Source organism: Oenanthe melanoleuca, chromosome 3 (genome assembly GCF_029582105.1).
Source record: "Oenanthe melanoleuca isolate GR-GAL-2019-014 chromosome 3, OMel1.0, whole genome shotgun sequence".
NCBI lineage: Eukaryota > Metazoa > Chordata > Aves > Passeriformes > Muscicapidae > Oenanthe > Oenanthe melanoleuca.
Window position 1 is genome coordinate 14,195,373 of NC_079336.1, and position 14,033 is coordinate 14,209,405.

Below are 14,033 nucleotides of genomic sequence, written 5' to 3' on the forward strand. Positions count from 1 at the left end.
GAAGACACATTAATTACAGTTATTTTCAAAGAAATATTACTGAGATATGAATAGAAATTGTTTTGCGTACTAATAAATAAAAATAGCTCCATTTTCATTTGCACACAAATAATGCATCTTTGTTGTTAAAAACTGGTTTTGGTAGGTGGCTGACAGTATTATTTGATATTTTTCTTGAATATACACACACATATATATACGTGTGTGTGTATATGTATAAATATATATACACATATACGTGTGTATATATACATACATATATATATAGAGAGAGAGAGAGATAAAATGAGACTTAACAACAGATACCAATAAAAAGCCACCACTACACCAAACCCCTCCTTTTATTCAGCATCTTAACAGACACCTACAACAGGCCAAGCAATCATAACAAGCACAGATCCTCAAAAGGCAACACACTCATTCCACACTAAGGCACACTGGTAGTCTCTCTTGGGACTGAGCTAGAAATGCCTTCCCATCTCTTCCAAACCAATTTTGTTAAAAGTGCACATTAAACCTGAATAATCTAACATTACAAACAGAGAAGACTCTGTTCATTAACTAATATCAGGACTGAAAACAACTTTCTCCCCTGCTGATAAGTGTTATTTGCACAGGATCTCTCTGATCTACTACATAGATTAGTAACTTCTTGGTCTACAAACATTTCATTTCATGTCCCTTCTGAACCTACAGGAATTCACAAGCTCACCTTCTATCTCCCTCATCACTATTTGTTCCATATTATGCAGAACATATCTATTGAAGTTGACTAAAATTCTCTTTAAAAGCACTAGCTTTTACTCCAAAGTTTACAGTTACAGTCTATCTTTTTTAAGCAGTGCTACCTGAATTTTCAGTTTAAAATGAGTTAAACCCAGGATTAAAATAAAAAGTACATTTCATGATCAAAACTGTCTCTGTTAGAATAATTTATAATGATTCCTGAAAAATAACAGCAATATGAAAAATCATATTGCCCAACAGCCTTTGTTCCAAAGCTGTGCTTATCAGTTTCTAAAGTGAAGAAGTAACAGGTGGTGTATAGTCCTTTCTAATCAAATTGTGTATGATCATTTTGCTAATGAAATTTCAGTATCTTTCCTCAATCAGTATTTTCCCACCCTGAGTGGAGATGTGCACTGGGCTCCCATTCTCCAAACCCAGCCCCCATTGCTGGTCCCTGCCACCCTGCCTGACCTGCTGAGAGCTGGCACATCAGTTCCTTAGCTCATTTTAATCATCCACTAAACTGAGGAACACAAGCATGGTTTCACAAAGTTGACTGAACCGAAATAAAAGCTCAATAGGACCTCCCTCCCTGTGATCCAGCCATGAGCTGCTGTTGCTCATCTCTTCCCCAAATGTAAGTCACAACAGCAGCAGAAAACCACCTGTTACCCTATTGCCAGCAAGGTTTCTTTCATCATCTAACAAACTGTCAAGAGGCTCACAGGTGGCTCTACAGTTGCCAGAGGGAAGGTGGTGCATCACACAGGCAGGAGAAGAGAAAAAAGGGAAGCAGGACCTTCCCCTTTCAGCAACAGGGATGCATTACTGGCTCAGCTGATGATAAGCTTTGGCTGACACATGTTAAGGCACAGTCACATCATGAGCTGTCAGATACAAGGCCAGGAACCAAGACACTGAGAGCAGCGAACGCCTGAGCCAGCACAGCAGCAGCTGAAGAGGACAGACAGTCAGGACCTTGTTTCGGGTGTGGTGTCGTGGTGATGTAGCCAAACCACCCTCACAGCTTGCAGCCTCTGAAATGGGAAATCCCACCCTCCTTCAGTCCCCTGCCACACACTCCTCCCTGCTGACAAAAGCACTTGTGAGACTTCCCAGAGGATCAGATTGGGATCTAGCCCCTTCAGGCTTTCACTCCAACAGACTCAGGTGACCGCAGGAACATCTCTGCCAACACAAGGCAGAAAGGGACAAAAGTGAAACACATTAACCTGCACTAAAATGTCCAGTGAAACTTTCTTTTACAAAGTTTATCTTCTACAGATCTACTTTCAACTAATAACACACATATCAGGTGAATTCTAGTACCCGTGGCAAGAGAAAGAACAGGAATGTTTATGCAAGACCACAGCAACAAAAACTTGGAACAGCTTAAACTGATGCTGGAACCACATCCTTACACTGCAAGAGACAAGCAGTGTCCACCACATTTTTTTTTTTTTTAAAGTTTTCTCTAATTTGGCTGCACCAAGTCAAAGCACTGCAACTATTTTAAAATAGTATCTTTTCTAGCTTAAAATTATTGTCTCCAAGAGAAAAAAAAAAAGAATGCTCTTTTCTCTCAGGTTAAAAGTTGTTTTTACACTCTAAAAATATAGCACAAATACCCTGTTATGAATAGAATGTGCTGATGATTCAAGTTTTAACACTTAATCCAAAAGTCCAGATTTGGAATAGCACTTCAGAACAGTTTCTTTTGTCTGCTGTTCCTCCAAACCTTTCATTTAACAGAGAGATGTCAAAACACCTGTAAGACTATGTTCTATCAGGGAGGTGCTTGAAAACTTGATTGGCAGATACAGTACACAGTCCATGTTCTTTTAATTACAGCAGCAACATACATTAATAAGGCCCAAGCATGAAAAAAATTCTAGGTCCTCAGCATGCTACAAGGAAATGATGCATCTACTGAAGCCACAGTAATGCCACAAACTGATTATAAGTTTAGTCTTGTCACCACAACTAGGTATAACCTCATTTGAAAGGCATTATTTCTCAGAATCTCAAAAGTCTAGCATCTTGAAAAGTTTTCCAAAACCCAACTATTTTACTATTTAGATGAATTATATACATCATATGGAATATTTTAAGTCTATTCACAATGGAAAAGGATTTAATGTGTAGCACAGACTTGAGTAGAACATTGTTGAAAGTGTTATTTTTAAACCAAAATGTACCTGAGGAGGTAATTGTAGTGTTTTTCTGCTAAGTGTGTCAAGTAGCAAGGAGGAGTATATTTTTGGTGTTGTAAATCCTTTAAAAGTTGGCAGATTGCCCAACCCTAGTGCCTAAGCATGTATCACACGGGAGGAGTGGTAGTCAGCTGATTTAAGGGTACAGAGAAAACCAAACTGAGGAAAAAACAAGGCAGAACTTTAAACAGAACTCTAATTCAGCTGGTTTAAATAAAACAATTTGCCTACAAAGACTTAAAAGGTAATGCTGAATACTTAATGCTTTCTCTGCATAGTTTTCATCTTCAGTCTGTCGTTATTTTGTATCTTAATGCATGCAAAATTGTGAACATTGTCTGCTTTTTTAAACTTCAATATTCAGAAGTCAGAAAACAAGTATTTTATGGTAGTTCATGCAATTTAAAATTCTTTCTACTTCTTCATCAAACTTGTTGAAAGGCAAAGACCTTAAGGGTAGGGAGGGAAGCATGATAACGTAATTACAGTCTTATATAACTATCGTATCATGGTAAAACTTTGCAATACAAATAACATTCTTTTCAACTTCACTTTCTGTACTCAATCCAGTTCATATGTTCAGTGCATTTAAAGTTACTGAATCATTATGATTTACACAGTCTTACACACATAAATTGTATCTAATTAAATTGTATTTTCTCATTCAAATAATCTTATTTCAATTTCCAATTATTAGTTTCAGATTATGCCTTTCTGTGCTATATTTGCTACTTGATTTTTAAAATATTTTCCCAACCTTTTTACTGCTTTCATGTCCTCTCTAAATCAATTCAAGTCTGCTCATCTCTTAAGGGTATTAGTCCTAAGCACAGTCTCCAGGTTCAAAATAATTTTCCAGGATCTTTTCTGCAGTTCAATTTCTAAAGTGCCAAATACAATAATTTACCATTCATATGCAAACAAAACAATCTATCTTCCCCCTTGACAGCTGACTTCAACAGTTGTTGTTTGGTTGGGTTTTCTGCCAACCACACCATTGCACTAAGACAGAAACATGGCAAGATGTCTTTGCCTGGTATGAGCTAACAATGCTTCCAGAGACAGTTTCCAAGATACAATAACCAAAGAATATGTATTTAATTATTAACTTTACTCTCCAAACAGGATGGGGTAACTAATAATTCTTTAGTGTGAAACAGTGGCTCTATATCAGAAATTGTAATTTACTAACTGGATTTTTGCCAGATACAAACATTATCAGACAGAGTCTACATTATTCATTTGCTGATCATTCACAAAAATACAGAGTATGTTATGGTAGTTCTGATTTGTACAAAATTTCCTAAGGAAGAACATAGCCAGTAAAAATCTTGTTATTCAGATACTTTTGAGTTCTACTATTTCTTAATCTACTCAATAAAAACTTTTGTATTGCAGGGTACTAGTTTGAGTTCTGAATATTACGGCATTTTAATGAAAACTTTACAAGCATCTTTTATGCAACAGCATATCCAGTTATGCAAATATGCAATGGTTTGTGCAATTCTGATCAATGAAGACAACAACCATCCCTAAAGTAAAATCAAAGGGTCACATTATTTTGCATAGCAACTGATTATCTAGTAGTAACTACCATGCTTCAAGATATAAAAACCTCTCCTTTTTGAAAGTATTTGCAAAAAAAGTGTTCTTTAATACCCATTCCTCTTGAAAAGTTTGTACAAAGCTAGAAAAGTTCAGGTGGAACCTGGCATGCCAGGGAAGAAAGGCCACAATGGAAAATCAGGCTCTGGGGAAAAAAACCCCCTTGCACTCATCACACTTTCAGCAGCTACACCACAGGTAGAGGACAATGTACCCACTGCCTTGCCTTTTAAATCACAGGTTACATATTTGAAAAATAAAAATGAAAGCACTGGATTTTTAATCTGTTTTTCCCTTATTTTTCTGAGTTTTCAATTTGATTTGCCAATGTACTTACTTGAGTATTTCTATTCCTTAAATTTTGGCCAAGTAATGTTTTTTCACCATCTGTTTAAAAACACCCAGTATTTCAACAGTTGTTATAAAAGAGTGTCAGAATACAAAAGGTCTTCCAAGGAAAATCTAGCAATTCCTAAACTTATTTGGGCCTGAATTAAAATATTTATTGCCAACAAGAAGAGTTGATGAATTATTTTTCATTCCTGAAGTAAATAAGGAAAGTGTTCATGGCCTTCTTGTAGGGGAGAGAAGGGAACTGCATTGTCAGCAGTAGCCTGACAGTCTCCATTTAGCATCAAACCCTATTATTACAACAATTTATTTCTACAATATTAAAAGGTATTATTCTGAAGTCTGATAATTACAGATACAAAGATATGAAGATAAAATGATCTTTCTGTATTAATTTCAACTCCACTACATGAAGTTACTTTGCTATATTTCAGATCACTGTATAGTGCTGGTATCGTTTGCAGGATGACACTGATGTAAGCCCTAGAGAATGTTTACTCATTTAATTCTGACATGCTGACAACAGCAAATATCACAGAAGTGTGGCCATACACACCTCCAGCAAGTCTTAAGAATTTTTAAAGGAGAAGGATAAAAAGCTTCTCTAACTTCAAAACCTTCTTCAGTACAGGTCTTTGAAATTCATTGCAATCAACAGAGATTGTCCTCCAACAGCAGCTACACAAATGGTCATGACAAAGGAAAGACAAAAGAACTCACTATTACTGAGCAAATTCATAAGAGGGTAAGTGACATATTTTTTAAAAAAAATATGATTATTTATAAAAGCAACAATTCTTCATTACAGACTATTCATACCTTAAGAATTCAGACAATGTAATTGGTTCTCTCATCCAGAGTAATGCCATATAACAAAACGAAAGGGTCATTGGCATTGTCATCCTGAGTTTCTCCTTTTGGTTCTTCATTAAATATAAACTGCCATCTACTGATCCAGAGTACACAGAGGTGCTTTCTTTGATTTATGTTAAAAACAGATAAGAAAAAAAGCAATTGATATGATAGATACATGAACCATGGCATACAAAAATCAAGATAAAGGAACATACAAGACTTGTTCAGCAACTTGTAACATTTTGAAATAATTACTTTGAGTTTTTTGCTTGTTTGTACTTTTCTGTAAAATAGTTTAACCCTAATTTATTCATCTACCACAATATGAGATGAGAACCTGTTTCATAAAGTGCTATTCCACTTGACTAGGACATTAACTCCCATGTAACACATAACTAATAGTACTTATGAGCTGGAAATACTGTTTTTCCATTTGAGAGATAAAGGAACTGTGAGGAAACAAGAGAAATTTGGATGTACTTAAATCAATGACTCTGAGTTTTGGATTAAAACACAGTTTTGAATTTCAACAGGTAGGACTTTATTGAAAAAGTCATTTACACTGCAGAAATTTTTCTAATGTTAAAAGTCTCCCCTGAATCCATCTATCCTATAATCTCTAACTGCGGAAACAGAGGTATTCTTTAAAAAAAATTATATAAATTCAATGTCAAAGAAAAAACTTTAGAACAAGAATGTAGGAAAAGAGGGTGGGGGAAAAAAAACCCCAAGTAAATTAACATCCATACTTCCTTACTGAGGTGAATCACTAAAAACAAAGAAAAACAGAGAAAAGCAAAAATTTTGTTTTGTAGAGTGTTTTGTGAGTTTGGAACCTTTTCAGCAGTGAAACCTGCAAGTTCAGGGAAAAAAATAAACTAAAAAAAAACCCTGTAAGCCTCTCTTCCCTACATCATGACCCAGCCAGAATGAAAGAAAATGTATTTAAAGCACACCGACACAAAACGTCAGCACTGCCTCTGCAGAGATTTTCCTCACTTCACTTCCCCACAAACTGTTCACCTGCTCAGACAGGAATGGCGAGAGCTGGGTCCGGGGCAAAGAACCCGCTGAAAACAATTAGGACCTTCCGAGAGCCTGGCAGCTCCGCGGGCGGGCGAGGGTGCAGGGCCAGCGGGGCCGGGCCGCCGGCAGTGCCCGCAGGACGGGACAGCGCACACAGCGCTCCAGGGCCGGGCTGCGCTGCCACCTACCGGCCCCGGAGCCGGAGCTGCGGCCACGGCACGGGCACGGCACGGATCCGGCACAGCCGCTCAGAGCCGGCACAGCCCCGGTACAGATCCGGCACGGGCGCGGCACAGCCCCGGTACAGCCCGGGCACAGCCCCAGCACAGGCGCTCAGAGCCGGCCCGAACTCCCGCTGCAGAGCAGAGCATCCCAGGTGCGTCAGGGAACAAAGGAAGGAACACTGGAACATCGCCTTAATCCCTGGAGTCAACTCCTTCACCTTTCACATGGATACTTGAGCTGAAAGGCAGCTCCATGACTGATGCTTCATTGTTAATTTCACATTTGACTCAATTTAAAATAATCCTCATTATGGCACAAATTTCCTTTTATTTCTTCCAGTTTATGCAAGGCGTGACAACAAGCAGTTACGTGTAGCTAATAATTTAAGAGTTTTAATAGGCTTCTCTAGCAATATCTCAGTGCTACACTCAGTAGAATTTGCTATTAACCCTACACAAAAATAACAAAAAAATCCCAACTGCCACCTGGACAAGCCTCTTAGGGAAAGAAGGGTGTTGAGGTTTCTAGTCTGTAGCAGTAACAGCTCAGCAAAAACGACCAAAGAAAAGAATTATGAATCTTCATGAGAGTTTACAACAGACTACAACACACTTACTTATGTGTTACATTTCAATGGACAAAACAATTCCTATGTTTGTCTGATTTCACCAAAATTTACTTTAAGTATCACTGAACTCTTTAACTAATTTCAAGTGATTTCAATGAAAGTGATGACTACTGGATGCTGAATTCAATCTCTGAAACAACCAACCAAGACAATAAATTACGGCCTGCTTACGACTGACTACCTTGCTATTCTAAAACTTTAAGCAACAGACCTATGAAAGGCACAAGTACCAAGGAAGAAAGGAGTTCCTAGACATCAAAAACGGGAAAAAAATTCAAGGGAATACTTTCACTAAAAATTCTTCACTCAATTCTTTCCTTTTTGTATTACATTTGTACAACACCCAAGATTCTACATGCACAAACATATGGTGACTCTTTACCTCAAAATAGGTTCTAGCATAAAAAAATATTTGCATCACCATTTTTATACCTTTTTCCACCCTCCCTAATTCTGTCTGGAGTTTTCTTATAGCTGCTAATCAAATTTCTCACTCTATTACCACTTCAGGACTTCACAAAATAGTGTAATGCATGCTTCTGAGGGTAGAAGAAGCAATATCACAGAAGAACAGAAACATGGCATAAGGAGGATAGTATATAACAGGAGAATAAGAAACAAAGAGACAGATAAAGAAGGAAGCAAGCAAAGAACAAAGCAAGCAAGAAAACCATCATAACTTTAAAACACTAGCAAAAGCTTTCAAATGTGCCTTGCAATGCATTTCCAGTATCAGGTATTGCAGCATTGTCTGGCATTACACCTGCCCAGTAGAACCTCACACACCAATTCTCTACAATATTTTAATTAAAAACCTCAGCAGTCTGTAAATATTTTCCAGATGCTATTGTGAGCAGAAAATAGAAACTAATGGAATGCTAAAATATGATTTTTCATAGGGTGGGTCATTGGGAAAGCAGTAAAAAGACTGTGGAGACAAAAGATACAGAAATACCAAAAAGTGTAAAAAAATTAAAAAGCTGAATATATCTATAAGATAGAAAAAAAATACACCCCCTTAAAGAACAAACACATGTCTTCTAACATCAAAGTCATAACAGACAGCTCTGCTGCTGGTTAAATAAGTGCTTATTCTTCAAAGCTGCTGTGTTTGTGAACATCTAGCTTGGCAGATATAACAGCAATTTTTTTCCCACTCCAAACAGGAGGCATGGAGCAAACTTGCTATAAAACAGAACTTCCTCCTGCATTTCCCACTGTATTTCCAGGTCCTGTTCAACTTTTATCTCCATGGGTGGGGACTGGGGGAGGAAGTCTTCTATTTCTGGTAGAATATAAAGTAGTACAGTGTCAAACAAGACTGAAAACTCTACACCTTCGAACCACTTCCTCCAATTCACTGTACACAAACACACTTTAAATCTATTTATATTTTAAAACTACAGAAAAACTGGTTTTCAGACAGTTCAGCTCACTGCTCCTACCTGAGACCTTGCTCACTGATGAGGCAAAACTGCTGCAGTCGGTCTGCAGATCCCCCTCACTTTCAGAGAGAGACAGCAAGTGCAGAATGCTGGGTCTCTCTGGATCACTGTCCACATCAGTACTGCTCTCACATACCTGGGGTTTGTAAAGAAATGTTTGTATTAGCTACTCCTAGTTATGGTTTCAATCTTAACAAACCACACAAAGCATGACAGATGCAAAATTAACAGTAGAAGTTAAACCCCAAACTGTTCAGATTTTTACTTCATGAATCACCAGTGAGTGAGGAAAAAAGAGGAAGTATTTTTAAAGGATTTCTCAAGATTAAACAACTTCTAGTGACTACATTTTAATCTGCTACAATGACCAGAAAGTTGGCAACACAGAATTAATGCTTGACCAAATGAGTAACTTCAAGAGAGCAGGCAGGAAAGGATGGTAGCTGATGATACATTCTGCATTGTGATTTGTATTTACTGATTATCTATGTCAAGACAAAACAATACTTTTACATAAGCAGTTTCAAACACTCACAGAAATATTCATCTCTTGAAATGGGTAAAATAAATAAAATGGACATGTGCAAGTCTGTTTATATGATCTCCTTCATACTCAAGTGACATTATTACCAGCAAGATATGTAGTCTAAACAAAGAAGATTTCTGTTGTTGCTTTTAAAAAGATACCAAACATCCCATGGGATTTGAGCTTTCACTTACTGATAATGTTTTGACAGTTTCTGCAGCTGGTCTCTTGCAATATGCCTGCTTGCTCTTCTGAAGGTAACACCTCCAAAAATTGCACAGAATTTCATCCTGATAAACACAAATGGATGGTAATTAGCACAATATTTACAAGATCATTAATTGCTGAGAGAACAGAGCATAATTTCTAACTCAGGAATCGGAATAATATTCCATCTCTAATTTTATGAACTGAGATTTATAAAATATGTTTTAAAACTTCCAAAGAAACAAATTTTAATTTTATATGCTCAGTAATTTTAAACAGGGACTTGTGTGACTCACTTTAAAATTTAAAATCTAAAAATCTCACCTTCTGTAACACAGACACACACAGAGTGTACAACATTGGTATCTACATACCTTCATTTGTGGATGAACTCCTAATGCTTCTAAAGCTTCCACCTGTTTCTTGAGTACAAGCTGAAAGCCTTCACAAATATACCATTCACTGCCTCCCTCTAAGGGAAAAAAAGGGAGGCTATGTTTGTTTGTTTGTACTGTTTTGGGTCTCTTTAACCTTATGCACACTTATCCCCATATTGCTAGTTAATAATTTCAGATCCTAGTGCATAAACCAGCTACATTGAACACTCCACTAACTTCCATTTATTCACAGCCTTAAACGTGAAGAAAAGTTACTAAACAAGAACTTCACACATTTCCCAAGAATAATATAATTCATTAAAATGTCTAGTGTGGCATTTGTAATTGAGCATTGTTAAATCACCAGTTTAAAAATAACTGAGAACCTGACATTAAAAATGAAATATGAACATTTCTTTCCCACCCCGACACAGAAAACTGGAACATTACAGAAGTGAGTCAGGCAAAAAACAACCAATATCACCATGTGCTTTACCATCCTCTCACACAAAATCAAACATGTTTAAATAAAAGAATATCCCAACTTGTAACAAATCCTAGTACAACATGAATTTCACAGAGAGTGGGCCTGCTCCAATCTACTGACTATTTCTCCAGGCTGCACTACAATTACTTTTTCCCCTTACCTCTCTAAATTTACTACTAACCTTTTCTACAGGCTTTTGGTTTTTCCTCTGCATTTCTCAACTTCCTTTTTATTCCTTCCACATCTGTTGTTCACTACTTTTGTTCTCAAACACACCTTGCATCTCACCACCTTAGAAGTTATCTGCCCAAATCTTCTGCCCTGCTACAATGATGCTGCTCTTAACTGCTAACCAGTGAGCTAACAGACACAGCTCACTCCTAGACATTCATGGAATACAGTGTAACATGGCTGCATTGACAGAAGGGACTATGTGAAGACAAGGATTTCTTTCTTAAGAAGCCTGGGGGTTGGCTAACGACCTTCTAACAGGACAAATGAAAAGCATGACTGGTACAGGGCCCAGACTTTAGAAGGAATACATAATAAGGAAAAGTGGAGGAGTCCTTTTCACACCTTCCTTCACTTCCACACAAACGCTCTTTTCAAAGGAATGTAGCAATCCACTGCCTCTGCATTGAGCAAAGGTAGATCAGCATATCAGAGAGAAAAATAAGCCCTTGCTTTATTTGGCATTTTAATGCAGTTTTGTTTTCTGGAAGTGGCAACAGCAATAAGAGATGTATCCAGCCAACACAGAACACACAGACAGCTCTAGCAGCAGCTTTACCACTACATCCTTATCCTCATATGTAATGATCACTATTCTTCTGAATAGTCATGAAATTAAAAGCAAAAAAGTGACTCAGGAAGAAAAATGCAGCACTGGTTCAGCTACTGGAACTGCATGAAACCTCTTTTGTGCAGTCTGTGCACAGGGTGCAGGGCCAAGTGCCTGTAACACAGGCCAGACTGACACTAAGAGCTGGACCACCATCACATCTCACTTGCCAAGACAAACAATCTCTCTGGTTTTGTGATAGCCATCACAGGGAAGGAACAAAGGATCACCACATCTGAATGCCACCAGTAGCTTCAGTGAGTATTTGCTTCCACAAATCAAAGAAGCAGTTAGTAATGCACAGCTCTATTCAATCAAAAAAAACCTCACCACTGGGCTCACAGAGGTCATCTGTGGCTCAGGAAGCCACCAAGTGTCATCTCTGAAGGTTGTGACAGCATCAGGGAGGTGCATTTTGTTCCCACTCCTACAGTCTTTCCTGCCTATGCACTTCTGTTCTCCACCAAAGACATAATGGCCTAGGTGAACAGCAGCTGAACAGCCAGTCTTTTGCAAAATACAGACAGAAACTCATACATACCACTTTTTTCCTGCTTTTTTGAATCTTTGGAGATTGTTTGGACTCTTGAATTTGTAATAAAATCAGTGTTTACAACTTCTCTAGTTCTCTGCAAAACAAGAATACACCTTAGCAAGGAAAAGACCCACGTCTAATTTGCACAGATTGCCCCATCATAAAACAAAATTCCTACACTAACAGGAGATGAGACAGTCTGAACTTTTCATTCAGAAATTTCAAAAACAGACAATTACTATCACGGACATACAGGTGGCATGCATCAGGGTTTGCCTAGATTTGGACTGCATGAAACAAAGCAACATCCAGGCAATGCTTCTAAGGCATCTAGAGAGCACACTGACACCACAGCTACAGCAACACAGCAGGCCAAGATGGCTCATTCCAAATGTTGTGATTTCAAGGAACATTAGTTTTAAACAGTGTCAACTAAAGCATGAAGAAGGGAAAATAAAAATCCTGCCCTCAATGCCAAGAAGAAAAATTTGTCATTTTCTTAAAGTCAAGAAGCAATCAGAATAAACCTTTTCCAAGGCAGCAACTCATCTTTTACCTCAATAACGTTGTGACAAGATCTACAATAAAATCCACCTCCATCAGTGAGACCCCAGTTCACTTCTGAACACTGGGCACAGCGCTCATTAAAATCTCTCTGAAAGGAAAAAAAACCAGCAAACTTTCACAATTGCTCGGGTAAAACAAATGACATTATTACTAGGCTACTGCACAGCTGCTGAGATTATTTCTAGAGGAGAGTATTTACAGCCTTTGTGTTAGCTCTGGCTGGAAACAAGTGATCTCTTGCCACCAGCCACAGGTAACTCTGAACACGCAATTACAGCTGCCAAGCGCCAGCTCCCGCGTGTGTGAGCGTCAAAACCAGTGATCCACGCCTCGCACACACGTGGCGGGACTTTAAAAAAAACATATCCAACAGAAATGAAAAAGGAGACGAAAACTGGAGGGGGAGGCGAAAGGAAAAATACGTTTCTAAAACTGCAAAGAAACACGCGCTGGGAGAAAGCCTGCACGAGCCGGTGCTTCCCGGAGAAACCGGAGAGGGAATGGGAAGAGGGAAACCCACAGATTAAAACAAAGTGGTTTCCAGAAACGCCCACGTGCGTGCTGGGGAGGGGCAGCTCCGGCGGGCCCGGCAGGTGGCACATCCCCGGCCGAGACCGAGCAGCGGCCAACGCCGAGGGGCCGGGCAGGGCCGGGCCCGCCGCTCCGGGCCCGCCGCGGGCAGGGCAGGACCGGGCCGGGGCAGGCCGACCGCCCGCCGGCGCCTCCCCCTGGCCCCCCGCCGCCCGCAGCCGCCGCCCGCCCGCCGGGGAAGCGCCCCCAGAAGGGACCCAGCGAACCCCGCCGCCCCACCGTGTCCTCCTCGTCCATGGCGGCCGCGCCCGCGCCGCGCCGCGATGGGCCCGCCTGGAAACGCGGCCCCGCGATTGCGTTCCGGGCTCGGGGCACGGCGGGGCGCCCGCGGGAACGGGCGCTTCCAGGGGTTGCTGTGTGCTTCGCTGAGGGGACAGAGATGCAGGTGTTAGACATGAGATGGGAGGAAGAAATTCTTCCCTGTGAGAGTGGTGAGACACTGCGCAGGCTGTTCAGGGAGGCTGGAGGCCGGGTCGGATGGGCGCTGCTCTGGTGTGAGGTGTCCCTGCCCATGGCAGTGGGGCTGCGGCCCGGTCATCCGTGCGTCCCTTCCCACCCTTAATATTCTATAGTTCTGTGATGTCTGTGCTTCAGCCACGGAGGGGACGTGGCAGCTTCAAGGGGATGTGGGGTGTCCCAAGGGCTGGAGGGTACATCTCATAACAGAATCACAGAATCAGTCTGGTTGGAAAAGACCTCCTGAGGTATCGAGTCCGGCACCACGCCAACCGGACCGTGGCACTCATTGCCATGTCCAGTGTGACCTCAGAGACCTCCAGGGATGGTCACTGCCACATCCCCGGGCTGCCCGTTCCAAAGCCTAAT

The 14,033-nt window shown here is 40.1% G+C and overlaps 1 protein-coding gene across 2 annotated transcripts in view; it reads right to left on the bottom strand.

Moving 5' to 3' along the window:
- Nucleotides 1–13,485, bottom strand: part of TAF1B (TATA-box binding protein associated factor, RNA polymerase I subunit B) — a 45,307-nt gene extending 31,822 nt beyond the window's left edge. For both annotated transcript variants that reach the window (XM_056488274.1, XM_056488276.1), the window contains exons 1-7: nucleotides 13,428–13,485; nucleotides 12,607–12,705; nucleotides 12,057–12,144; nucleotides 10,185–10,282; nucleotides 9,798–9,893; nucleotides 9,078–9,213; nucleotides 5,718–5,874 (exon numbers count right to left, since the gene is read on the bottom strand). In XM_056488274.1, coding sequence (XP_056344249.1) covers nucleotides 5,718–5,874; nucleotides 9,078–9,213; nucleotides 9,798–9,893; nucleotides 10,185–10,282; nucleotides 12,057–12,144; nucleotides 12,607–12,705; nucleotides 13,428–13,445 — 692 coding nt within the window. In that variant the 5' untranslated portion in view covers nucleotides 13,446–13,485. The remainder of the gene's footprint in view (nucleotides 1–5,717; nucleotides 5,875–9,077; nucleotides 9,214–9,797; nucleotides 9,894–10,184; nucleotides 10,283–12,056; nucleotides 12,145–12,606; nucleotides 12,706–13,427) is intronic.
- Nucleotides 13,486–14,033: the final 548 nt, after the last annotated feature.